Source organism: Salmo trutta, chromosome 34 (genome assembly GCF_901001165.1).
Source record: "Salmo trutta chromosome 34, fSalTru1.1, whole genome shotgun sequence".
Lineage (NCBI taxonomy): Eukaryota > Metazoa > Chordata > Actinopteri > Salmoniformes > Salmonidae > Salmo > Salmo trutta.
Window position 1 is genome coordinate 29,692,264 of NC_042990.1, and position 27,222 is coordinate 29,719,485.

Consider the following 27,222-nt stretch of genomic DNA (forward strand, 5'->3'; position numbering starts at 1 on the left):
GGCCTCCGCTGAAGATCCTATCAGGAACTCAAAAGCCTGGGCTTATCAGACAGTAACACATGGTGATAGACAAATAAACATCAACAAACACACACACGCACACACGCACACACGCACACACACACAGATATCTACATACACACACGCATGCACACTCACACACACACACACACACACACACACACACACGCACACACACAAATAGACACACGGACAAAGCATTCACAGATACTCAAGCAGATGTTGAACTGCATGTTAGTACTGTGGTGTTGGTCATGACTGCTGTAATATATTATCCTGCTGTTGTGAGGAGATCACAATGGTCAGCCAAGATGAGTAGAAGGGAGAGATGAAGACAGTGGGGACTGACCAGAGCAGAGAGGGGAGAGGAGGGCACACTGAGGGAGAGGGACAAGAGCGTGCTTGGTTATTTAGGAATGGAAACTGTCTTCCACCCAAAACCCTGTGTTAAAAGACATAATGGCCTGGGAGTGTGTAGGAGTGTTAGGAACAATATGCACACATGGGAAATGAGAGGAGAGTAGGGGAGTGTGTGTGTTTGTGTGTGTGTATGTTTGTTCATACTGTATGTGCCTACCTGTGTGTGTACATTTCATGCTTGTATGTGAGTGCATGAGTGGTTGTGAGTGTTTGAATCTAACAGTGAAAGGGGAGTTTACACTTAAATGCTGGTCCATGCTGTACTGAAACAGGATCTATTTTTACCAGGGAGGTTGTGTTTATTTAACCTCCAAATGTTTCTCTTAAAGGAGAGGAGAGAAGAGGAAGACACACTAGGTCCATTTATCAAGGTTAGACTGTACGTCTATAGACTCCCCTTTACTATCTCTGCTCCTATCTGACCCTTAGGTCGCCCCCAATAGACTCCTGTCCAATAGACTCCTGTCCAATAGACTCCTGTCCAATAGACTCCTGTCCAATAGACTCCTGTCCAATAGACTCCTGTCCAAAGACTCCAGGGTTGAGGACTATCAGTCTGAAGCTATGCAGCAGACCTGGGTTCAAATACTATTCTAAATCCTTTAAAATACTTCATCTGTTTGGTTGAGCTTGTCTGGCTTAGTGGCCCAATAGAATAGTCCCCAAACTGCAAACCCGGCCCATCTGGCACTACAGTCAGGCTAGTATTTGAAAGATTTTGAATAGTCTTTGAACCCAGCTCTGGTAGGCAGACATGAATATGGCTGGAGTTAGATTAGCCCAGAGAAACAGCTACAGGACATGTTGCATGAGTATTAAATAAATACAATATGGATATGTGAATGGGGCAGATGCCAAACAGAAACTTGCCTTTGCATCCCCAGTGCACGCACGCACGCACGCACGCACACACACACACACACACACACACACACACACACACACACACACACACACACACACACACACAGTGAAACAGCCCGTGGAAACTCTTTTCACCCCTCATCCTGGAAACTGTCCTCACCCCTCATCCTGGAAACTGTCCTCACCCCTCATCCTGGAAACTGTTCTCACCCCTCATCCTGGAAACTGTTCTCACCCCTCATCCTGGAAACTGTCCTCACCCCTCATCCTGGAAACTGTTTTCACCCCTCATCCTGGAAACTGTCCTCACCCCTCATCCTGGAAACTGTTCTCACCCCTCACCCTAGAAACTGTCCTCACCCCTCATCCTGGAAACTGTCCTCACCCCTCATCCTGGAAACTGTCCTCACCCCTTATCCTGGAAACTGTTCTCACCCCTTATCCTGGAAACTGTTCTCACCCCTCATCCTGGAAACTGTCCTCACCCCTCATCCTGGAAACTATCCTCACCCCTTATCCTGGAAACTGTTCTCACCCCTCATCCTGGAAACTGTTCTCACCCCTCATCCTGGAAACTGTTCTCACCCCTCATCCTGGAAACTGTTCTCACCCCTCATCCCCTACTTGCTATCCCCTTTGTTATTTTGAAAGACTGTACATTCCCCAGACAGGAAAACCATCCACACCCCACATGCAAGGTGCTTAGAACAAAGACAGTCCATTCCATAAAGACAAGAGCTGTTAGTGAGGGCTACTCAACGCAATTCGTCCAATTGAAAAGCTACAGGTGAGGAGAACTCAGTGCAATTAAATCACAGAATTTGGTGTCTTTGACAACCTGGCTTTGTCTTTCTACATATTCCTGTGTTTGAGAGGGTTTTCCAGATATCTGTGTGTTAGAAATAAGTTTCCAGGTGTCTGTGTGTTAGAAATAGGTTTCCCGGTGTCTGTGTGTTAGAAAGGTTTCCAGGTGTCTGTGTGTTCGAAATAGGTTTCCAGGTGCCTGTGTGTTAGAGAGTTTTCCAGGTGTATGTGTGTTAGAGAGTTTTCCAGGTGTCTGTGTGTTAGAAATAGGTTTCCAGGTGTCTGTGTGTTAGAAATAGGTTTCCAGGTGTCTGTGTGTTAGAAATAGGTTTCCAGGTGTCTCTGTGTTAGAGAGTTTTCCAGGTGTATGTGTGTTAGAGAGGTTTCCAGGTGTCTGTGTGTTAGAGAGTTTTCCAGGTGTATGTGTGTTAGAGAGGTTTGCAGGTGTATGTGTGTTAGAGGTTTGCAGGTGTATGTGTGTTAGAGAGGTTTGCAGGTGTCTGTGTGTTAGAGAGTTTTCCAGGTGTATGTGTGTTAGAGAGTTTTCCAGGTGTATGTGTGTTAGAGAGTTTTCCAGGTGTATGTGTGTTAGAGAGGTTTGCAGGTGTCTGTGTGTTAGAGAGTGGTTCCAAGTGTATTGGCGTGTTAGAGAGATGTTGTCCAGGTGTATTGGCATGTTAGACAGATGTTGTCCAGGTGTATTGGCATGTTAGACAGATGTTGTCCAGGTGTATTGGCATGTTAGACAGATGTTGTCCAGGGGAATTGGCATGTTAGACAGATGTTGTCCAGGTGTATTGGCATGTTAGACAGATGTTGTCCAGGTGTATTGGCATGTTAGACAGATGTTGTCCAGGTGTATTGGCATGTTAGACAGATGTTGTCCAGGTGTATTGGCATGTTAGACAGATGTTGTCCAGGTGTATTGGCATGTTAGACAGATGTTGTCCAGGTGTATTGACATGTTAGACAGATGTTGTCCAGGTGTATTGACATGTTAGACAGATGTTGTCCAGGTGTATTGACATGTTAGACAGATGTTGTCCAGGTGTATTGACATGTTAAACAGATGTTGCCCAGGTGTATTGACGTGTTAGACAGATGTTGTCCAGGTGTATTGACATGTTAGACAGATGTTGCCCAGGTGTATTGACATGAGAGAGTTTTCCCAGGTGTATTTGCATGTTAGATCTCAGACTGCTTGTGGTATCACAGACTAACCGACAGTTATTCTGTAATCAGTAGAACATCAGTAGAACATCAGTAGAACATCAGTAGAACAGTAGTACAGTGGTGTAAAGTACTTAAGTAAAAAGTAATACTTAAGTAGTTTTGTGGGGTATCTGTACTTTACTTTACTATTTATATTTTTGACTACTTTTACTTTTACTTTGCTACATTCCTAAAGAGCTTTTTACTCAATACATTTTCGCTGACATCCAAAAGTACTCATTACATTTTGAATGCTTAGCAGGACAGGGAAATTGTCTAATTCACACACTTATCAAGAGAGCATCCCTGGTCATCCCTACTGCCTCTGATCTGGCAGACTCACTAAACACAAATGCTTTGTGTGTAAATTATTCGTTGAACTGTGCCCCTGGCTGTCCGTAAATGAAAAAAACAAGAAAAATGTGTCGTCTAGTTTACTTAATATAAGAAATGTTTAATGATTTCTACTTCTACTTTTGATACTTAAGTACATTTCAAACCAAATACTTTTAGTAGTACTATAGAAGTATAGTAGTAATATAATATTATAGATGTGTAGTATAGAGTATAGATGTGTACTAGTAAAGAAGCATAGTAGTAGTATAGTACTATATAAGTATATTAGTACTATAATATTATAGAAGCATAGTAGTACTGTAGTAGTATAGAAGCATAGTAGTACTATAGTGGTATAGAAGTACAGTAGTACTATAGTACTATAGAAGTATAGTAGTACTATAATAGAATAGAAGTGTAGTAGTACTATAGTACTATAGTAGAGTAGTAGTACTATTGCAGTATAGACGTATATTAGTAATATAATAGTATAGACGTATAGTAGTTCTATAGTAGTATAAGTATAGCACTATAATTGTATAGTACTATAGTAGTATAGAAGAATAGAAGTACTATAGTACTGTAAAAGTATAGTAGTACTATAGTAGTAAATAAATGTAGTAGTACTATAGTAGTATAGAAGTATAGTAGTATAGACGTACAGTAGTACTATAGTAGTATATACGTATACTAGTATAGTAGTACTATAGTGCTACAGAAGTATAGTAGTAGTATAGTAGTATAGAAGAATAGTAGTACTATAGTACTCTAGAATAATAGCGGTACTATAGTAGTACTATTGTAGTACTATTGTAGTATAGTACCACTATAGTAGTATAGTAGTATAGTAGTACTACAGTAGTATAGAAGTGTAGTAGTACTATAGTAGTACATAAGCATAGTAGTACTATGGTAGTGTAGAAGTGCATTAGTACTATATCAGTATAGAAGTATAGCAGTACTATAGTAGTATAGAAGTACAGTAGTACTATAATAGTATAAAAGTATAGTAGTACTATAGTAGTATTCAAGTATAGTAGTAATATACACTATGTTTCGGTGGGAATGACGTCGGGTCCGCGAGCCGCTACAGGCTTCCCTGCTACCGCCGGTTTGTCAGGCTCTCATGCCTCAGCCGGATCGCTAGGCTCCCCTTCCTCAGCTGGCTCGTCGGGCTTTCATGGCTTCGCCAGATCGCCAGGCTCCCCTGCTTCCACCGACTCGCCGCGCCCCAGCCGGCAACAGGTTCCAGCACATCAGCAGGGGTGACCGGTCCACTCCTGATCCCCGGGATTATCCCTTTGGTTGGTGTCCTGCAGCTGGAGCCGAAAGCGCCGGGGAGGGGGTACCGTCACGTATGCTCTCTCCGGCGCTCTAGGTCGCCATGCTCCCGCATCTCAGCCGGACTGACAGGTTTTCCGCACCTAGGTAGAGGTGACCGGTCCGCTCCTGATCCCCAGGATCGTCATTTTGGTTGGCGTACTGCGGCTCCAGCCGTGCGCCAGGGAGGGGATATTGTCACGTGTGCTCCCTCACCGGCCTCTAGATCACCAAGCTGCTCGTTATGGCGCACACCTGTCACCATTGTTACGCGCACCTGCGCGTTATCAGACTCACCTGGACTCCATCACTTCCCTGATTACCTTACCTATATATGTCACTCCCTTTGGTTCCTTCCCCAGCCATTATTGTTTCTGTTCCTGTGTCTTGTCTGTGCGTTGTTCGTGTCTCTTATTTTGTATTATGGTGTGTTTATTTATTAAAACACTCACTCCCTGAACTTGCTTCCTGACTTTCAGCGTACTTCGTTACACTGAGCTTGTTATCATGGTCGAATTACCAGTGGGGGGGCACACTGAGTTAACGAAGCCCTAGCTGGGATGATATTGTAGCTTAGCCTGTGTGTAAGTTAACTAAGCCCAAGCTGGGATGATATTGTAGCTTAGCCTGTGTGTAAATTAACTAAACCCAAGCTGGGATGATATTGTAGTTTAGCCTGCGCTTGCTATTGCCCCTAGTGGCTGGTTTCAACCTAATCTCCTGACGTCCTCAGACATGGATGGACATTGAATACTGACTTGTATCACAGGTGACCTGGCTGCTCTAGCCCCCACAAGGCCCACTGTTGCTCAATGTTTCGAATGTTTACCAATTTTGCTCAATGTTGTCTAATTTTGCCCAATGCTAAGTGTTGTATTGTAGTGTGATGTGATGCCATGTCTTGCCGTTGCTTGTCTAATGCTGCTTCGATAAAGGAGATAGCTAGCTACAATAACCCAAATCAATGGACAGGGGTCCCAAGAATATGTAGAAGAGTTATGAATGAGACAGCATCACGAGAAGAGCCCCCAAAACTCTCCATGGAAAATGTGGGTCTGTCTGTGGTATAACCAGAAAGGTCAGGTCATCAGAGCAAAGTGTGAAGGACTAATCACTGTTTGGACAGAAGAGATGTAAAGAAAGGAGTGAGAGGGGAGAAAGAGGAGGATATGAAGGAGTGATAAAGGTACATAGAGAGGAAAAATAGAAAGCTGCAGTGGTGGAATAAGTACCCAGTGATCCCCCTTATCAGACCATGGTCTAAAGTTACTATTCTGGAAAAACATAGGGATCAATTTATTGTTCCATAGAGGGGTTTTAGAGGAAAGGAATCCCCCTCGTCTGAACAGCTCATGCAGTTTGCACCATGCCAGGACAGAATGTATGATTAAAGGGTTGTCTGTGATGGTTTTTATAGATTTTCTGTCCCATTTGTAAAACAATTCTGCCCCAGTGTCATCATTTACCTCAAGCTTTTCAATGTTCAACCATGAGGGAGAGGGACCATTATCAAACCTCTGAGCCAGAAACCTAGACTGTGCAGTCCAGTAGTACATTCTACCATTGGGGAGGTTTAAGCCCCCTTGACCGTAATCAAGGGTCAGTTTATCCCTCGGGGTTTTGCCGTGCCAGATAAACCGTCTGGTCAGCTTGTCGAGAGATGAAAAGAATGCTGCGGGAACAGGGATAGGGAGAGATTGAAACACATATAGAAATCTGGGAAGGACATTCATTTTAATTACATTTATTCTACCCAGTAGAGTGAGAGGCAAGTCCATCCATTTACACAGGTCACCCTCCACCTTTTGCAACAAACTGGCCAGATTGAGTTTATAGAGGTTGTTCAGATTACCATCCACCATTATGCCCAAATATGTGAAGCCCATAGGCAACCATCTAAAAGGAAACTTGTGCTTGATGGTATGATGGTCAAAGACAGACAACGGTAATATTTTTATTTTATCAAAATTGACCTTATATCCAGAGAAAGAACAATAACACTGTAGTAGGATCTGCAAGTGAGAGAGGGAGTGTTCTGGGTTTGTTAGAAATAAGATAAGGTCGTCCGCAAAGAGTGATAACTTATGGACATGGGGGCCCACCTCAAACCATGTATGTCAGGGCACGTTCTAATAGCCTCAGCCAACAGTTCGATGGCGAGGGCAAAGAGTTGGGGGCTAATTGGGCAACCTTGTCTGTTCCCCCTATCGAGAGGGAAAGAGGAAGTAATCCCATTGGTAGCAATCCTAGCTTTAGGAGATTTATAGAGTGATTTTATCAAATTTACAAACACGGTACCTAAACCAAACTTTTCCAAGATGTGAAAGAGGTATGGCCATTCAACCCTATCAAAGGCCTTTTCAGCGTTGAGGGAGACTGCGACACTAGGTATTTTGTTTTTGTTAGCAAGGTGAATTATATCAAAGAACCTTCTGAGATTATTGGAGGTGTCACGATCGTCAAAAGGAGTGGACCAAAGCGCAGCGGGGTAAGTGTTCATCGTATTTTATTACCTCAGAACACTACAAACAAAAAGGAATCAACAATGACTACGACCGTAACGTCTTGTAGGCTTAACAAGCAGGTCTGAACTGCTTGCGACGTCTGGCGAGATCCGCGCTCATATCCGGGAAAAGGCTGACCCTCTTGCCATCGATGGTGATGTCCCTTTTGGTTCTTGCGAGTTGCAGTATCTTCTCTCTGTCTTGGAAACGGAGGAACCTGATCAGGACGACCCGTGGGGGCTCATCTGGCCGGGGTTTCGGCGCTGATGTTCTGTGGGCGCGTTCGATTTCCAGCGGCTTGGTGAAGTTGATTATGCCTTGGACATCCGGGATCCATTGAGTGAAGAAACGGACCGGGTCACGGCCCTCGCTGTCCTCTTTCAATCCCACCACACGGATATTACTATGTCTGCTCTGGTTCTCCATCTGGTCTACCTTGTTTTTGAGGTAGGCATTGTCCTTCTGCAGTTGTATCAGAACCTGGTCATGTCGAGCGATGGTATCTTCAACTGTGCTGATGCGCAACTCGTTCTCAAAAGGAGATCATTCATGAAGGATTTCAGGTCGTCAATGGAAGAATGGAGTTCAGCCGATTTCTTGTCAATTTTCATAGAAAGACCTTTGTTACCATCCTGAATTTCCCGGAGGAGAGTAGCCAGCATGTCGGCAGGCTCGCAAGAGGCTGCCGAGAGCAACAGTCTGGAACTGTCGTCTGAGTTATGATGGCTAATGCTAATCTTGCTAGCTGTGGCGTTATCGTTATCTTGGGATTCAACGACGTTTTGGTCATCCTTCTTGCCTCTCGGTCAGAGGTCCATGGCTCTTTGGGAAGGTAAGTACTTGACAATTTATCAGCCGATGTTAGAATATTGTTTCAACGTTGTTATTTAGGTAATAATAGAATAACTTTGAAGAGCTAGGTTTGTCAACGTCTGCTCAGCTCCGCGGCATCACGTGCTCCAGTAAAATACTACTTGAGTAAAAGTCTAAAAGCATTTGGTTTTAAATATACTTAAGTATCAAAAGTAAAAGTAATTCCTTATATTAAGCAAACCAGACGGCACCATTTTCTTGTTTTTTTATTAATTTACGGACAGCCAAGGGCACACTCCAACACTCGGACATCATTCACAAACAAAGCAAGTGTTTAGTGAGTCCGCCAGATCAGAGGCAGTAGGGATGACCAGGGATGTTCTCTTGATAACTGTGTGAATTAGACAATTTTCCTGTCCTGCTAAGCATTCAAAATGTAACGACTACTTTTAGGTGTCAGGGAAAATGTATAGAGTAAAAAGTACATTATTTTCATTAGAAAAGTAGTGAAGTGAAAGTAGCCAGAAATATAAATAGTAAAGTACAGATACCCAGATACCCCTTTCCGGTATTTTTACTTAAGTACTTTACACCACTAGAAAGTGGTTAGACACTTACCATAAGTTGCAGTTCTCTTTGTATGTCTGTCCTGAGAGGAATTTGTGTCCGTTTCTTTCACAGGTGCCTGGAATGAAACAAAAGGAGGAAATTCAATAAGATGTTGCCAGCAGATAGGATCACACCAATGATAACTTTGATCCTGTTGTGGTAGAAGATCTGAGAGGATGACTTAAATAATCACAACACTTCCATTGATACATTGCACACTACACACTACAGAGACACACTACACACTCACTACACACTACGGGCACACACTACTCACTACAGGCACACACTACTCACTACAGACACACACTACACACTACAGAGACACACTACACACTACAGACACACACACTACGGGCACACACTACTCACTACAGGCACACACTACTCACTACAGACACACACTACACACTACAGAGACACACTACACACTACAGGCACACACTACACACTACGGGCACACACTACTCACTGCAGACACACACTACACACTACAGGCACACACTACACACTACGGGCACACCCCACACAACAGACACACACTAGACACTACATACTACAGACACACACTACACACTACAGACACACACTACAAGCTACACACTACAGACACAGACTCTACACTACAGGCACACACTACACTGTAGACACACAGTACACACTACATACACACACGACACTACAAACACAAACTACACTACAGACACACACACTGCACCCTACAGACACACACTGCACCCTACAGACACACACTCTACATTACACACTCCATACCACAGACACACACTCTACACTACACACTATACACTACAGGCACTCCACACTACAGACACACACTCCACACTACAGACACACACTCTATATGACACACTACACACTCCAGACACAGACTACACACTACATACCCCCCCTCTCTAGTGAGAGAGTTAACAGTAACACCCTGATGTGAGGTGTATAGTAGTGTGTAGGGTCTGGGAACCCTGAGCTTCACTAATCTGCTGTTGGAATGTCCTGTTGGCTTTTGTCCTGTGTTTCCCAGAATATCAGGTCCCCATCATGCCTTAATGAGCTTAATTACACACACACACACACACACACACACACACACACACACACACACACACACACACACACATTGCTCAAAAAAATAAAGGGAACACTTAAACAACACAATGTAACTCCAAGTCAATCACACTTCTGTGAAATCAAACTGTCCACTTAGGAGGCAACACTGATTGACAATAAATTTCACATGCTGTTGTGCAAATGGAATAGACAACAGGTGGAAATTATAGGCAATTAGCAAGACACCCCCAATAAAGGAGTGGTTCTGCAGGTGGTGACCACAGACCACTTCTCAGTTCCTCTGCTTCCTGGCTGATGTTTTGGTCACTTTTGAATGCTGGCAGTGCTTTCACTCTAGTGGTAGCATGAGACGGAGTCTACAACCCACACAAGTGGCTCAGGTAGTGCAGCTCATCCAGGATGGCACATCAATGCGAGCTGTGGCAAGAAGGTTTGCTGTATCTGTCAGCGTAGTGTCCAGCGCATGGAGGCGCTACCAGGAGACAGGCCAGTACATCAGGAGACGTGGAGGAGGCCGTAGGAGGGCAACAACCCAGCAGCAGGACCGCTACCTCCGCCTTTGTGCAAGGAGGAGCAGGAGAAGCACTGCCAGAGCCCTGCAAAATGACCTCCAGCAGGCCACAAATGTGCATGTGTCTGCTCAAACGGTCAGAAACAGACTCCATGAGGGTGGTATGAGGGCCCGACGTCCACAGGTGGGGGTTGTGCTTACAGCCCAACACCGTGCAGGACGTTTGGCATTTGCCAGAGAACACCAAGATTGGCAAATTTGCCACTGGCGCCCTGTGCTCTTCACAGATGAAAGCAGATTCACACTGAGCACATGTGACAGACGTGACAGAGTCTGGAGACGCCGTGGAGAACGTTCTGCTGCCTGCAACATCCTCCAGCATGACCGGTTTTGCGGTGGGTCAGTCATGGTGTGGGGTGGCATTTCTTTGGGGGGGCCGCACAGCCCTCCATGCGCTCGCCAGAGATAGCCTGACTGCCATTAGGTACCGAGATGAAATCCTCAGACCCCTTGTGAGACCATATGCTGGTGCGGTTGTCCCTGGGTTCCTCCTAATACAAGACAATGCTAGACCTCATGTGGCTGGAGTGTGTCAGCAGTTCCTGCAAGAGGAAGGCATTGATGCTATGAACTGGCCCGCCCGTTCCCCAGACCTGAATCCAATTGAGCACATCTGACATCATGTCATCATGACATCATGTCTCGCTCCATCCACCAACGCCACGTTGCACCACAGACTGTCCAGGAGTTGGCGGATGCTTTAGTCCAGGTCTGGGAGGAGATCCCTCAGGAGACCATCCGCCACCTCATCAGGAGCATGCCCAGGCATTGTAGGGAGGTCATACAGGCACGTGGAGGCCACACACACACACTACTGAGCCTCATTTTGACTTGTTTTAAGGACATTACATCAAAGTTGGATCAGCCTGTAGTGTGGTTTTCCACTTTAATTTTGAGTATGACTCCAAATCCAGACCTCCATGGGTTGATACATTGGATTTCCATTGATTATTTTTGTGTGAATTTGTTGTCAGCACATTCAACTATGTAAAGAAAAAAGTATTTAATAAGATTATTTCATTCATTCAGATCTAGGATGTGTTATTTTAGTGTTCCCTTTATTTTTTTGAGCAGTGTATATACAGTTGAAGTCGGAAGTTTACATACACCTTAGCCAAATACATTTAAACTCAGTTTTTCACAATTCCTGACATTTAATCAGAGTAAAAATTCCCTGTCTTAGGTCAGTTAGGATCACCACTTTATTTTAAGAATGTGAAATGTCAGAATAATGGTAGAGAGAATGATTTATTTCTGATTTTATTTCTTTCATCACATCCCAGCGGGTCAGAAGTTTACATACACTCAATTAGTATTTGGAAGCATTGACTTTAAATTGTTTAACTTGGGTCAAACGTTTCGGGTAGCCTTCCACAAGCTTCCCACAATAAGTTGGGTGGATTTTGGCCCATTCCTCCTGACAGAGCTGGTGTAACTGAGTCAGGTTTGAAGGCCTCCTTGTTCGCACACGCTTTTTCAGTTCTGCCCAAATTTTTTCTATAGGATTGAGGTCAGGGCTTTGTGATGGCCACTCCAATACCATGAATTTGTTGTCCTTAAGCCATTTTTCCACAACTTTGGAAGTATGCTTGTGGTCATTGTCCATTTGGAAGACGCATTTGCGATGAAGCTTTAACTTCCTGGCTGATGTCATGAGATGTTGCTTCAATATATCCACATAATTTTCCTTTCCTCATGGTGTCATCTATTTTCTGAAGTGCACCAGTCCCTCCAGCAGCAAAGCACCCCCATAACATGATGCTGTCACCCTCGTGCTTCATGGTTGGGATGGTGTTCTTCAGCTTGCAATCCTCCCCCCTTTTCCTCCTAACAAAATAATGGTCATTATGGCCAAACAGTTCTATTTTTGTTTCATCAGACCAGAGGACATTTCTCCAAAAAGTACGATCTTTGTCCCCATGTGCAGTTGCAAACCGTAGTCTGGCTTCTTTGTGACGGTTTTGGAGCCGTGGCTTCTTCCTTGCTGAGCGTCCTTTCAGCTTACGTCGATATAGGACTCGTTTTACTGTGGATATAGATACTTTTGTACCTGTTTCCTCCAGCATCTTCACAAGGTCCTTTGCTGTTGTTCTGGGATTGTTTTGCACTTTTCGCACCAAAGTACGTTCATCTCTCGGAGACAGAACGCGTCTCCTTTCTGAGCGCTATGACGGCTGCGTGGTCCCATGGTGTTTATACTTGCATACTATTGTTTGTACAGATGAACGTGGTATCTTCAGGCATTTGGAAATTGCTCCCAAGGATGAACCAGACGTGTGGAGGTCTACAATTGTTTTTCTGAAGTCTTGGCTGATTTCTTTTGATTTTCCCATGATGTCAAGCAAAGAGGCACAGAGTTTGAAGGTAGGCCTTGAAATACATCCACAGGTACACCTCCAATTGACTCAAATGATGTCAATTAGCCTATCAGAAGCTTCTAAAGCCATGACATCATTTTAAAGAATTTTCCAAGCTGTTTAGAACTCGTTTTTCAACCACTCCGCAAATTACTTTTTAAGAAACTATAGTTTTGGCAAGTCAGTTAGGACATCTACTTTGTGCATGATACAAGTAATTCTTCCAACAATTGTTTACAGACAGATTATTTCACTTATAATTCACTGTATCACAATTCCAGTGTGTCAGAAGTTTACATACACTAAGTTGACTGTGCCTTTAATGACTCCAACCTAAGTGTATGTAAACTTCCGACTTCAATTGTATGTGTGTGTGTGCATGAGTGCTGGTGTGTGTGCATGTGCATGCGTATGCGTGTGTATGAACATGCCCCATGTTGTCTAGTGAGCACATACCTGCCTCGACCTCTCCCAGCCTTCTGTCCCATTCCCGTCACCTATCGCTCCCTCCCTCTGCATAGCACACATTCTTTCTCCTGACCTCCATTCATACATCCCTCCCTCCCTGGCCTCCCCCCTCCCTCTGTCTCAGACTAATAAGAAGACCACTGTTCCTGGTCTATTCTCAGGTACGGCCCTGCTGCCACCTCTGCAACAACTAGCAGGGATATACTGTATGTGGAGCATAATAACCAGTGTGCTTATTCATATTTCACAGGCCGATGTGACCTCTTACCTAGAGTGTTACTGAATTGTAAAGCAACTGTGAAAACTGAACAAATAACTTTGCCTGTGCACATAAGATTAGCAGTTGGTTATTGCCGTTCATTCAGTAGTCCCATAGTAGCCACTCAGTATGGGGCCTGTCAGTGGGGCTAGGATTAGGGTGGGGCCTGTCAGTGGGACTAGGGTTAGGGTAGGGCCTGTCAGTGGGGCTAGGGTTAGGGTAGGGCCTGTCAGTGTGGCTAGGGTTAGGGTGGGGCCTGTCAGTGGGGCTAGGGTTAGAATGGGGCCTGTCAATGGGGCTAGAATTAGGGTGGGGCCGGTCAGTGGAGCTAGGGTTAGGATGGGGCCTGTCAGTGGGGCTAGGGTTAGGATGGGGCCTGTCAGTGGGGCTAGGGTTAGGGTGGGGCCTGTCGGTGGGGCTAGGATTAGGGTGGGGCCTGTCAGTGGGGCTAGGGTTAGGGTGGGGCCTGTCAGTGGGGCTAGGGTTAGACTGGGGCCTGTCGTGGGGCTAGTGTTAGGTTTGAGCCTGTCAGTGAGGCTAGGGTTAGGATGGGGCCTGTAAGTGGGGCTAGGTTAGGGCCTGTCAGTGGGACTAGGGTTAGGGTGGGGCCTGTCAGTGGGGCTAAGTTAGGGTGGGGTCTGTCAGTGGGGTTAGGGTTAGGATGGGGCCTGTCAGTGGGGCTAGGGTTAGGATGGGGCCTGTCAGTGGGGCTAGGTTAGGGCCTGTCAGTGGGACTAGGGTTAGGGTGGGGCCTGTCAGTGGGGCTAGGGTTAGGATGGGGCCTGTCAGTGGGGCTAGGGTTAGGATGGGGCCTGTCAATGGGGCTAGGGTTAGGATGGGGTCTGTCAGTGGGGCTAGGATTAGGATGGGGCCTGTTAGTGGGGCTAGGTTAGGGTGGGGCCTGTCAGTGGGGTTAGGGTTAGGGTTGGGCCTGTCAGTGGGGCTAGGGTTAGGATGGGGCCTGTCAGTGGGGCTAGGGTTAGGATGGGGCCTGTCAGTGGGGTTAGGGTTAGGATGGGGCCTGTCAGTGGGGCTAGGGTTAGGATGGGGCCTGTCAGTGGGGCTAGGGTTAGGATGGGGCCTGTCAGTGGGGCTAGGATTAGGATGGGGCCTGTTAGTGGGGCTAGGTTAGGGTGGGGCCTGTCAGTGGGGTTAGGGTTAGGGTGGGGCCTGTCAGTGGGGCTAGGGTTAGGATTGGGCCTGTCAGTGGGGCTAAGTTAGGGGGGGTCTGTCAGTGGGGTTAGGGTTAGGGTGGGCCTGTCAGTGGGGCTAAGTTAGGGTGGGGTCTGTCAGTGGGACTAGGTTAGGATGGGGCCTGTCAGTGGAACTAGGGTTAGGGTGGGGACTGTCAGTGGGGCTAGGGTTAGGATGGGGCCTGTCAGTGGGGCTAGGGTGAGGATGGGGCCTGTCAGTGGGGCTAGGGTTAGGGTGGGGCCTGTTAGTGGGGCTAGGGTTAGGATGGGGCCTGTCAGTGGGACTAGGGTTAGGATGGGGCCTGTCAGTGGGGCTAGGGTTAGGGTGGGGCCTGTTAGTGGGGCTAGGGTTAGGATTGGGCCTGTCAGTGGGACTAGGGTTAGGATGGGGCCTGTCAGTGGGGCTAGGGTTAGGGTGGGGCCTGTTAGTGGGGCTAGGGTTAGGGTGGGGCCTGTTAGTGGGGCTAGGGTTAGGATGGGGCCTGTCAGTGGGGCTAGGGTTAGGATGGGGCCTTTCAGTGGGGTTGGGATGGGGCCTGTCAGTGGGGCTAGGGTTGGGTGGGGCCTGTCAGTGGTGCTAGGGTTAGGATGGGGTCTGTCAGTGGGGCTAGGGTTAGGATTGGGCCTGTCAGTGAGGCTAAGGTTAGGGTGGGGCCTGTCGGTGGGGCTAGGGTTATGGTGGGGCCTGTCAGTGGGGCTAGGATTAGAGTGGGGCCTGTTGTGGGGCTAGTGTTAGGTTGGGGCCTGTCAGTGAGGCTAAGGTTAGGGTGGAGCCTGTCAGTGGGGCTAGGGTTAGGATGGAGCCTGTCAGTGGGGCTAGGGTTAGGATGGGGCCTGTCAGTGGGGCTAGGGTTAGTGTGTGGCCTGTTAGTGGGGCTAGGGTTAGGATGGGGCCTGTCAGTGGGGCTAGGGTTAAGATGGGGCCTGTCAGTGGGGCTAGGGTTAGGATGGGGCCTGTCAGTGGGGCTAGAGTTAGGGTGGGGCCTGTCAGTGGGGCTAGGGTTAGGATGGGGCCTGTCAGTGGGGCTAGGGTTAGGATGGGGCCTGTCGGTGGGGCTAGGGTTAGGATGGGGCCTGTCAGTGGGGTTAGGATGGGGCCTGTCAGTGAGGCTAGGGTTAGGATGGTATTATGCCTTTGGCTAATGTACATTTTTCCCACTGTACTGGGCCTTTCTTTCTTAATCCTAAAAAGCAGGCCCACACACACGCAATTATACACACACACACCCACCCTCTACACACACTCTCTCTATCTTACCAATGAAAGGGGGTGCGATGCCCAGACAGTGGCCCCAGAAGTCGGGGCAGCAGTCGGAGACGGTGCGGTTACAGAACAGGTCACAGTAACAGATGGTGTCCAGGTAGGGCACCGTACACTGATCCTCACGACCCGGGCAGCAGCCACCCCGCTGCTCGCAGTACGACCCAAACGGGTCCCTGATGCCCCCCATGTGCAGCGGGCTCATCAGCTCCCTCTTCATCCTCCTGGATGTGCCTCTTGCCGCCATGCTCTCCACCGCCACCAGGAGGAGCACCAGTGCTAATGACGCTAGAAGCTTCATTATCACCCTGACAGAAGCGACAAAGAAGAACGTCTGTTAGGATGCAGAAGTACTTCTGTAGAAAATCAGCCAATTTCGATAACCGTAGGAGAATATAGTCTAAACCGTACAGTAATGGATTATTTTGGAAGAGATGAACAAAACCATGTGTTATAGGTTTAGTCCTGTAGATCATCAAGTGAGCCTAACACAGTAGGAGAATAGTCTAAATCTAACAGTAACCCCTAAAGTCACCCTCAGCGGGTCATTTAACAGCTAGAGAGAGTGCTTAGGAAGACTGGAGGAGGAGGAGCAGGAGGAGGAGCAGGGGAGGAGGAAGAGGAGAAGCAGGAGGAGGAGGAGCAGGAGGCCTGAGTTGTATGCCTACTTGGCAACGTTTCCATTCACACGGTCACAGTGAACTTTGAGTGGACTCTGGCAGCAAGACCAAAATATCAACCAACCCACGTGATAACACACAGGTTAATCTGGTCCTTTTATTAAACAATCCACTCACAACCTTCAACAGGGTCATAAAGTGTATCTAAAATATCAACTAACTGTGATAGCACACAAAAACATATTTGATTTGATTTAAAGGGTGAACCTACTGTGAGCAACTGATGATTGAAGTACTGAATTTATTTTATCCTCTTACTGTGTTTAATTAGATTTTTGTTGAATAAGCCTGTCATGTGGGTATAGATTATTTCAGAAGAACTAATAAGAATAGTAACATAGCACCTTTGTATGTAAAAAGTGTTTATTATCAATAAGTATGGAACATATCGCTTTGTAAACTATGTAGCTTTGACATGAGTTAAAATTTCAAGCGACCTCTCTACATAGCCCTAAAAATGCTACTACTTTTCAAATTAAATCTATAGCACACAAAGAATGTGATATTTCAATTTGGACAATGCACACCTATATTTACACGTGTGTATGATGGATAGAAGGGTTAGGTAAAGCTACAAACATTCAACTGCCCTATATTGTAACTGTATTTCATTTGCTTCAAGTCAGAGACATTGTTAGACTGTGTCTGTCCCAAATTACATCCTATTGCATATAAAATGCACTACATTTGACCAGGGCCTGTAGCTCAAAAGTAGTGCTCTACAGTGAGGGAAAAAAGTATTTGATCCCCTGCTGATTTTGTACGTTTGCCCACTGACAAAGAAATGATCAGTCTATAATTTTAATGGTAGGTTTATTTGAACAGTGAGAGACAGAATAACAACAAAAAAATCCAGAAAAACACATGTCAAAAATGTTATAAATTGATTTGCATTTTAATGAGGGAAATAAGTATTTGACCCCCTCTCAATCAGAAAGATTTCTGGCTCCCAGGTGTCTTTTATACAGGTAACAAACTGAGATTAGGAGCACACTCTTAAAGGGAGTGCTCCTAATCTGAGCTTGTTACCTATATAAAAGACACGTGTCCACAGAAGCAATCAATCAATCAGATTCCAAACTCTCCACCATGGCCAAGACCAAAGAGCTCTCCAAGGGTGTCAGGGACAAGATTGTAGACCTACACAAGGCTGGAATGGGCTACAAGACCATCGCCAAGCAGCTTGGTGAGAAGGTGACAACAGTTGGTGTGATTATTCGAAACACAAAAGAACTGTCAATCTCCCTCGGCCTGGGACTCCATGCAAGATCTCACCTTGTGGAGTTGCAATGATCATGAGAACGGTGAGGAATCAGCCCAGAACTACACGGGAGGATCTTGTCAATGATTTCAAGGCAGCTGGGACCATAGTCAACAGGAAAACAATTGGTAACACACTACGCCGTGAAGGACTGAAATCCTGCAGCGCCTGCAAGGTCCCCCTGCTCAAGAAAGCACATATACATGCCCATCTAAAGTTTGCCAATGAACATCTGAATGATTCAGAGGACAACTGGGTGAAAGTGATGTGGTCAGATGAGACCAAAATGGAGCTCTTTGGCATCAACTCAACTCGCCGTGTTTGGAGGAGGAGGAATGCTGCCTATGACCCCAAGAACACCATCCCCACCGTCAAACATGGAGGTGGAAACATTATACTTTAGGGGTGGTTTTCTGCTAAGGGGACAGGACAACTTCACCGCATCAAAGGGACGATGGACGGGGCCATGTGCCGTCAAATCTTGGGTGAGAACCTCCTTCCCTCAGCCAGGGAATTGAAATTGGGTCGTGGATGGGTATTCCAGCATGACAATGACCCAAAACACACGGCCAAGGCAACAAAGGAGTGGCTCAAGAAGAAACACGTTAAGGTCCTGGAGTGGCCTAGTCAGTCTCCAGACCTTAATCCCATAGAAAATCTGTGGAGGGAGCTGAAGGTTCGAGTTGCCAAACGTCAACCTCGAAACCTTAATGACTTGGAGAAGATCTGCAAAGAGGAGTGAGACAAAATCCCTCCTGAGATGTGTGCAAACCTGGTGGCCAACTACAAGAAACGTCTGACCTCTGTGATTGCCAACAAGGGTTTTGCTACCAAGTACTGAGTCATGTTTTGCAGAGGGGTCAAATACTTTTTTCCCTCATTAAAATGCAAATCAATTCATAACATTTTTGACATGCGTTTTTCTGGATTTTTTTGTTGTTATTCTGTCTCTCACTGTTCAAATGAACCTACCATTAAAATTATAGACTGATCATTTCTTTGTCAGTGGGCAAACGTACAAAATCAGCAGGGGATCAAATACTTTTTTCACTCACTGTATTTTCTAGGGACTCGTGTGCCGTTTGGGATGCAACCTTTAAGTGGTATAGATATGGCTCTCTGGAGTCTCATTGCATAATACGTTGATGGATGAGGCCACACTAAAATAGCACTGAATGCTATACGTGACTGTTTATCTAAATGGACATGCCATCAGGGCACAGTCAGAAACGAGGGGCATGACATAATTATCAACACCGTAGTATAATGTTATCATGTCGGCACGGAAACAGACAAACTTCCTGCTGTCTGTCAGAGCTAATCTGTCACACTGCAGGAAATGTCCCAAAGAGCATGCTTCACTCTCTATCCTATCTTACAGACCATATGAGCTCCAAAAGTATTGGGACAGTGACACATTTTTTGTTGTTTTGGCTCTGTACACCAGAACTTTGGATATGAAATGATACAATGACTAGGAAGTTAAAGTGCAGACTGTCAGCTTTAATTTTAGTGTATTTTTATCCATATCAGGTGAACCATTAACAAATTACATCACTTTTTGTACATAGTCCCCCTATTATAGGGGACCACTTCACCTATGTGTATTAAAGTAGTCAAAGTTTAGTATTTGGTCCGATATTCATATTATGCAATGGTTACATCAAGCTTGGACTCCACAAACTTGTTGGATGCATTTGCTTGTTTGTTTTGGTTATGTTTAAGATTATTTTGTGCCCAATAGAAATTAATGGTAAACAATGTTTTGGCATTTTAGAGTCACTTTTATTGTAAATAAGAGTAGAATGTTTCTAAACACTTCTACATTTATATGGATTCTACCATGATTATGGATAGTCCTGAATTAGTCGTGAATAACGATGAGTGAAAAAGTTATAGACACACAAATACAATACCCCCAAGACATGCTGACCTCTCACCATTACAATAACAGAGGAGTTTAGCATTTTGGGGGGGTATAATATTTACAGTTGAAGTCGGAAGTTTACATACACTTAGGTTGGAGTCATTAAAACTAGTTTTTCAACCACTCCACAAATTTCTTGTTAACAAAGTATAGTTTTGGCAAGTCGGTTAGGACATCTACTTTGTGCATGATACAAGTAATTGTTTGTTTACATACAGATTATTTCACTTATAATTCACTGTATCACAATTCCAGTGGGTCAGAAGTTTACATACACTAAGTTGACTGTGCCTTTAAACAGCTTGGAAAATTCCAGAAAATTATGTCATTACTTTAGAAGCTTCTGATAGGCTAATTTACACAATTTGAGTCAATTGGAGGTGTACCTGTGGATGTATTTCAAGGCCTACCTTCAAACTCAGTGCCTCTTTCCTTGACATCATGGGAAAATCAAAAGAAATCAGCTAAGACCTCAGAAAAAAAGTGTAGACCTCCACACGTCTGGTTCATCCTTGGGAGCAATTTCCAAATGCCTGAAGGTACCACGTTCATCTGTACAAACAATAGTATGCAAGTATAAACACCATGGGACCACTCAGCCGTCATACTGCTCAGGAAGGAGACGCGTTCTGTCTCCTAGGTGATGAACGTACTTTGGTGCGAAAAGTGCAAATCAATCCCAGAACAACAGCAAAGGACTTTGTGAAGATGCTGGAGGAAACAGGTACAAAAGTATCTATATCCACAGTAAAACGAGTCCTATATCGACGTAACCTGAAAGGCCGCTCAGCAAGGAAGAAGCCACTGCTCCAAAACCGCCATAAAAAAGCCAGACTACGGTTTGCAACTGCACATGGGGACAAAGATCGTACTTTTTGGAGAAATGTCCTCTGGTCTGATGAAACAAAAATATAACTGTTTGGCCATAATGACCATCGTTATGTTGTGGGGGTGCTTTGCTGCAGGAGGGACTGGTGCACTTCACAAAATAGATGACATCATGAGGCAGGAAAATTATGTGGATACATTGATGCAACATCTCAAGAAATCAGTCAGGAAGTTAAAGCTTGGTTGCAAATGGGTCTTCCAAATGGACAATGACCCCAAGCATACTTCCAAAGTTGTGGAAAAATGGCTTAAGGACAACAAAGTCAAGGTATTGGAGTGGCCATCACAAAGCCCTGACCTCAATCCCATAGAACATTTGTGGGCAGAATTGAAAAAGCGTGTGCGAGCAAGGAGGCCTACAAACCTGACTCAGTTACACCAGCTCTGTTAGGAGAAATGGGCCAAAATTCACCCAACTTATTGTGGGAAGCTTGTGGAAGGCTACCCGACACGTTTGACTCAAGTTAAACAATTTAAAGGCAATGCTACCAAATACTAATTGAATGTATGTAAACTTCTGACCCACTGGGAATGTGATGAAAGAAATAAAATCTGAAATAAATCATTATCTCTACTATTATTCTGACATTTCACATTCTTAAAATAAAGTGGTGATCCTAACTGACCTAAGACAGGGAATTTTTACTAGAATTAAATGTCAGGAATTGTGAAAAACAGAGTTTAATGTATTTGGCTAAGGTGTATGTAAACTTCCGACTTCAACTGTATACCTTTGTAACTTTCTCACACACACACACACACGGTGGCCATTGTTTGTCTGTCCAATGGCTGTGCAGAGGGTGACAGTGAGATGTGGGAGTTCAAGCACCACTGAGCTTCAGCCAAGGAACATGAGCTAATCAGGGATAACACACACACACACACACACACACACACACACATCAACAACAACTGCTGGGTTATTAAGGAGTGGTCAAGATTCTCTCCATGTCCATGTGGATGTGTTCCAGAATCCTCTGGAGTCTTTGTTGGAGAGCCAGACACACCAACATTATAAACTGGGTGGTTCGAGCCCTGAATGCTGATTGGCTGACAGTATGTACCATGGGTATGACAAAACATTTATTTTTACTGCTCTAATTACATTGGTAGCTTGTTTATAATAGCAATAAGGCACCTCTGGGTTTGTGGTATATAGCAAATATATCACGGCTAAGGGCTCTATCCAGGGACTACGTGTTGCATCGTGCTTCAGAATATCCCTTAGCCGTGGTATATTGGCAATATACCACACCCCCTCGTGCCTTATTGCTTAATTATACAAGTGTTTGTGACTGAGTTGTGTGTGCCCATGTATGTGTGTGTGTGTGTCTCTGTCTTTTATATGCATTGTACTGTATATTTTGATAAACATGATCTACCATAGCCATATAAACAGTGAGCTGCAAAAGTGTGTGTGTGTGTGTGTGTGTGTGTGTGTGTGTGTGTGTGTGTGTGTGTGTGTGGTTGGTGATGGTCTTGATGGTAGTTGGTGATGGTGTTGATGGTGGTTGGGGATGGTGTTTATGTTGAGGAGTGACGGATTCCATCCTAGCTGGAGGGGTGCTCTCATCTTATCTATGAACATAGACAGGGCTCTAACTCCACAGTGAAATAGGGTGCAGGTCAGGCTGTTAGCCAGCCTGCCAGCTTAGTGGAGTCTGCCACTAGCACAGTCAGTGTAGTCAGCTCAGCTATCCCCATTGAGACCGTGTCTGTGCCTTGATCTAGGTTGGACAAAACTGAACATGGCGGTGTTCACCTTAGCAATCTCACTGGAATTAAGACCTCCTCCATTCCTGTCATTATTGAAAGAGATTGTGATACCTCACATCTCAAAATAGGGCTATTTAATGTTAGATCCCTCACCTCCAAGGCAGTTAAACTCAATTAACTAATCACTGATCATAATCTTGATGTGATTGGCCTGACTGAAACAAGGCTTAAGCCTGATGAATTTACTGTGTTAAATTAGGCCTTTCCTCCTGGTTACACTAGTGACCATATTCCCTGCACATCCCCCAAGGGCGGAGATGTTGATGACATTTACGATAGTACATTTTTATTTACCAAAAAAGATTACTGCGTTTTCGTCATTTGAGCTTCTAGTGATGAAATCTATGCAGCCTACTCAATCACTTTTTATAGCTACTGTTTACAGGCCTCCTGGGCCATATACAGCGTTCCTCACTGAGTTCCCTGAATTCCTATCGGACCTTGTAGTTATGGCAGATAATATTCAAATTTTGGGTGACTTTAATATTCACATGGAAAAGTCCATAGACCCACTCCAAAAGGCTTTCGAAGCCATCATCGACTCAGTGGGTTTTGTCCCAAAATTGCCAAAAGTCTCAAAATTGCCCTCCCTGGAAGCCAGTGTTTCAGACATACGAAAGTGAATGGCCGCAAATGTTTTACTTTTAAACTCGGACAAAACAGAGATGCTAGTTCTAGGTCCCAAGAAACAAAGAGGTCTTCTGTTGGATCTGACAATTCATCTTGATGGTTGTACAGTCGTCTCAAATAAAACTGTGAAGGACCTCGGCGTTACGATGGACCCTGATCTCTTTTGACGAACATATCAAGACTGTTTCAAGGACAGCTTTTTTTTAATCTACGTAACATTGCAAAAATCTGAAACCTTCTGTCCAAAAATGATGCAAAAAAATGTACCCAGGCCTCCTTATTGTCCCTAGAATTTCTAAGCAAACAGCTCGAGGCAGAGCTTTCTCCTATAGAGCTCCATTTTTATGGAATGGTCTGCCTACCCATGTGAGAGATGCAGACTCTGTCTCGACCTTTACGTCTTTATTGAAGACTCATCTCTTCAGTAAGTCCTATGATTGAGTGTAGTCTGGCCCAGGGGTGTGAAGGTGAACGGAAAGGCACTGGAGCGACGAACCACCCTTGCTGTCTCTGCCTGGCCGGTTCCCCTCTCTCCACTGTGATTCTCTGCCTCTAAACCCTATTAAGGGGGCTGAGTCACTGGCTTACTGGTGCTCTTCCATGCCGTCCCTAGGAGGGGTGTGTCACTTGAGTGGGTTGAGTCACTAACGTGATCTTCCTGCCCGGGTTGCCGCCCCCCTCGGGGTCGTGCCGTGGAGGAGATCTTTGTGGGTTATACTCGGCCTTGTCTCAGGATAGTAAGTTGGTGGTTTGAAGATATCCCTCTAGTGGTGAGGGGGCTGTGCTTTGGCAAAGTTGCCTGACCTGTTGCACCCTCTACAACCACTGTGATTATTATTATTTGACCCTGCTGGTCATCTATGAAGGTTTGAACATATTAGCCATGTACTGTTATAATCACCCAGCACAGCCAGAAGAGGACTGGCCACCCCTCAGAGCCTGGTTCCTCTCAAGGTTTCTTCCTAGGTTCCTGCCTTTCTTGGGAGTTTTTCCTAGCCACCGTGCTTCTACATCTGCATTCAAATCAAATCAAATGTATTTATATAGCCCTTCTTATATCAGCTGATATCTCAAAGTGCTGTACAGAAACCCAGCCTAAAACCCCAAACAGCAAGCAATGCAGGTTTAGAAGCATGGTGCATGGCATTGCTTGCTGTTTGGGGTTTTAGGCTGGGTTTCTGTACAGCACTTTGAGATATCAGCTGATATAAGAAGGGCTATATAAATAAATTTGATTTGATTTGATGGTGGTTGGGGATGGTGGTGGTGATGGTGGTTGATGATGGTATTGATGGTAGTCGGTGATGGTGTTGATGGTTGTTGTTGATGGTAGTTGGTGATGGTGTGGATGGTACTGGTGTTGATGGTACTGGTATTGATGGTCATTGGTGATGGTGTTGATGGTACTGGTGTTGATGGTAGTTGGTGATGGTGTTGATGGTGGTTGGTGATGGTGTTGATGGTAGTTGGTGATGGTGTTGATGGTAGTGGTGATGGTGTTGATGGTGGTTGGTGATGGTGTTGATGGTAGTTGTTGATGGTAGTGGTGATGGTGTTGATGGTAGTTGGTGATGATGGTAGTGGTGATGATGGTGTTGATGGTTATGGTGATGGTGTTTATGGTAGTGGTGATGGTGTTGATGGTGGTTGGTGATGGTGGTTGTGGATGGTGGTTAGTGATGGTGGTTGATAATGGTGTGTGTGTGCACCAGCTAAAGGCACAGTTATGCAGTAAACTCCACAGTAAAGACACACCCACCATCACCAACCACTATCACCACTACCATCAACACCATCATCAACCACCATCAACCACCATCACCAACCACCATCACCAACCACCATCACCATCATCAACCACCATCACCAACCACCATCAACACCATCATCAACCACCATCACCAACTACCATCAATACATACCATCATTAACCACCATCACCAATAAACATCATCACCATCACCAACTACCATCAATACCATCACCAACCACCATCCATCACCAATAAACATTAACACCATCATCAACCACCATCAATACCATCACCAATAAACATCATCACCATCACCAATCACCATCACCAACCACCATCAAAACCATCACCAACTACACACACAAGCACACACAGACAAACCATCAGCCCCATCACCACTACCATCAACACCATCACCACCACCATCAACAAATCACAGGTCAACTCTATGTACTGTAAATGGACATGTGACCAGAATGACCGAATCAAAGGGCAAATTATATCACATGTTTTCCCTACATGATCTGTTAGAAACATTCACATACATATGCTTTGGGAAGACAATGACCAACTCTGAGAGGAGAAGAGGCGGTCTGAGGCAAAAGGCAAAAAAATATAGATATTTTAAAGGAAAACGGCCTGTCTGGTGCAAATACAGCAAATACTGTCCATTCTTGATTAAGCCAAGTAAACCTAATGATCAGTTAACCTAATGGTCAGTAAACCTATTGATCAGTATACCTAATGATCAGTTAACCTAATGGTCAGTAAACCTATTGATCAGTAAATCTATCGTTCAGCAAACCTATCGATCAGCAAACCTATCGATCAGCAAACCTATCGATCAGCATACCTAATGATCAGTTAACCTAATGGTCAGTAAACCTATTGATCAGTAAATCTAATGATCAGTAAACCCAATGATCAGTAAACCTATTGATTAGTAAATATATGTCCTCTGAGGTCTTACTTGCTAATCAAACTTTCCTTTTGTAGATGACAGCTTTGTCTTGTGTATCTAATCCCTGTGAATATGACGTGGTCTGCTGGGTCCAGTCTGGTTCCAGTCTGGCACAGGAGCGCCTCAGACATACAGAATGGCACAGTGCTGCAGTGCTGTAGACAGCTGTAGCCCCCCCCCAGCACAAAAAAAAATGAAACGATGCCTCTACATATGCAAGCCATCAAAGCCACTGCGCACGGAGACACAGTCCAAAGACAAAGTTATCAGCAATCATAGTATGTAGGATACATAACAATCTGTACACAACACTTTCAGACATTTTTATGGCACATATTCAAATCTCATATGTTAGTATTATATGTGGGTTACATTACTGTTGTCATGTCCGTCTGACCAATCCACACCATGAAACAAACTATCCACAGAATCGAATCAGGAAACCTGTATATAACTGAACCAAAGTGCTTGTTATAGATACACTATCATAAAACTAGCCTAGCAAGGAAATCCAACTAGTTTGTAAACATATCGTTTATTTAGTGGTTTACCATCAAAAGTACTTCCAAACAGCCATCCAAGCCAAGTGTAAATTTGTCCAAAACAATAGATTATGACCTGAAACCTGCACCTGCCTGATCTGGCACAGAACGAGAGAGAGGATCAGAGGGAGTTAGAAAAGAGCTACGTAACAGGGGAAGGAGTTCAATTAAAGGGATTCTTACCTTCTACGTGTGTTCTGTGAAATATCTCTCCCTCTTGTTGTTTGTAATCCAATGGAAAAACACAGTCCTGTGAAAGCTGATATTCTTTCCTGCTGCTCTCTCCTCTCAGTAACTCATTCACCAGGTAGATAAAGTCTGTGCCCTCTTTCTCTCACTCTCTCTCGCTCTTCTTTCACAATGCCACTACATAGTCAGCCTAAGCCACTGAGTTCTATATACAGCCACTGAGAAAGAACAAGCCACTCTTCCCCTCCCCCTTCACCCTCTCCCTCTCTCACTCTCTCCACCCCACCCCCTTCACACTCACTCTCTCTCTCTCTCTCCCTCTCTATCTCTCTTGCTCTCTCTCTCTCTCTCTCTCTCTCTCTCTCTCTCTCTCTCTGCCCTATCACCATAGTATGTGCTTTATCTCTCTCTCTCTTTCTCTCTCTCTGCCCTATCACCCTGTCTCCTCCTTAGTATATATCAATTAAATTGGCTTTATTGGCATGGGAATCATGATTACTTTGCCAAACCAAGTGGA

At 45.0% G+C, this 27,222-nt stretch overlaps 1 protein-coding gene across 1 annotated transcript in view; it reads right to left on the bottom strand.

Annotated features, from left to right (window-relative positions):
* The window catches only part of LOC115173982 (tubulointerstitial nephritis antigen-like), a 57,212-nt gene extending 30,273 nt beyond the window's left edge, over nt 1-26,939 (bottom strand). The window contains exons 1-3 of the mRNA XM_029732531.1: nt 26,700-26,939; nt 16,096-16,406; nt 8,913-8,979 (exon numbers count right to left, since the gene is read on the bottom strand). Of these exons, the coding sequence (XP_029588391.1) occupies nt 8,913-8,979; nt 16,096-16,399 (371 nt within the window). The 5' untranslated portion in view covers nt 16,400-16,406; nt 26,700-26,939. The remainder of the gene's footprint in view (nt 1-8,912; nt 8,980-16,095; nt 16,407-26,699) is intronic.
* Nucleotides 26,940-27,222: the final 283 nt, after the last annotated feature.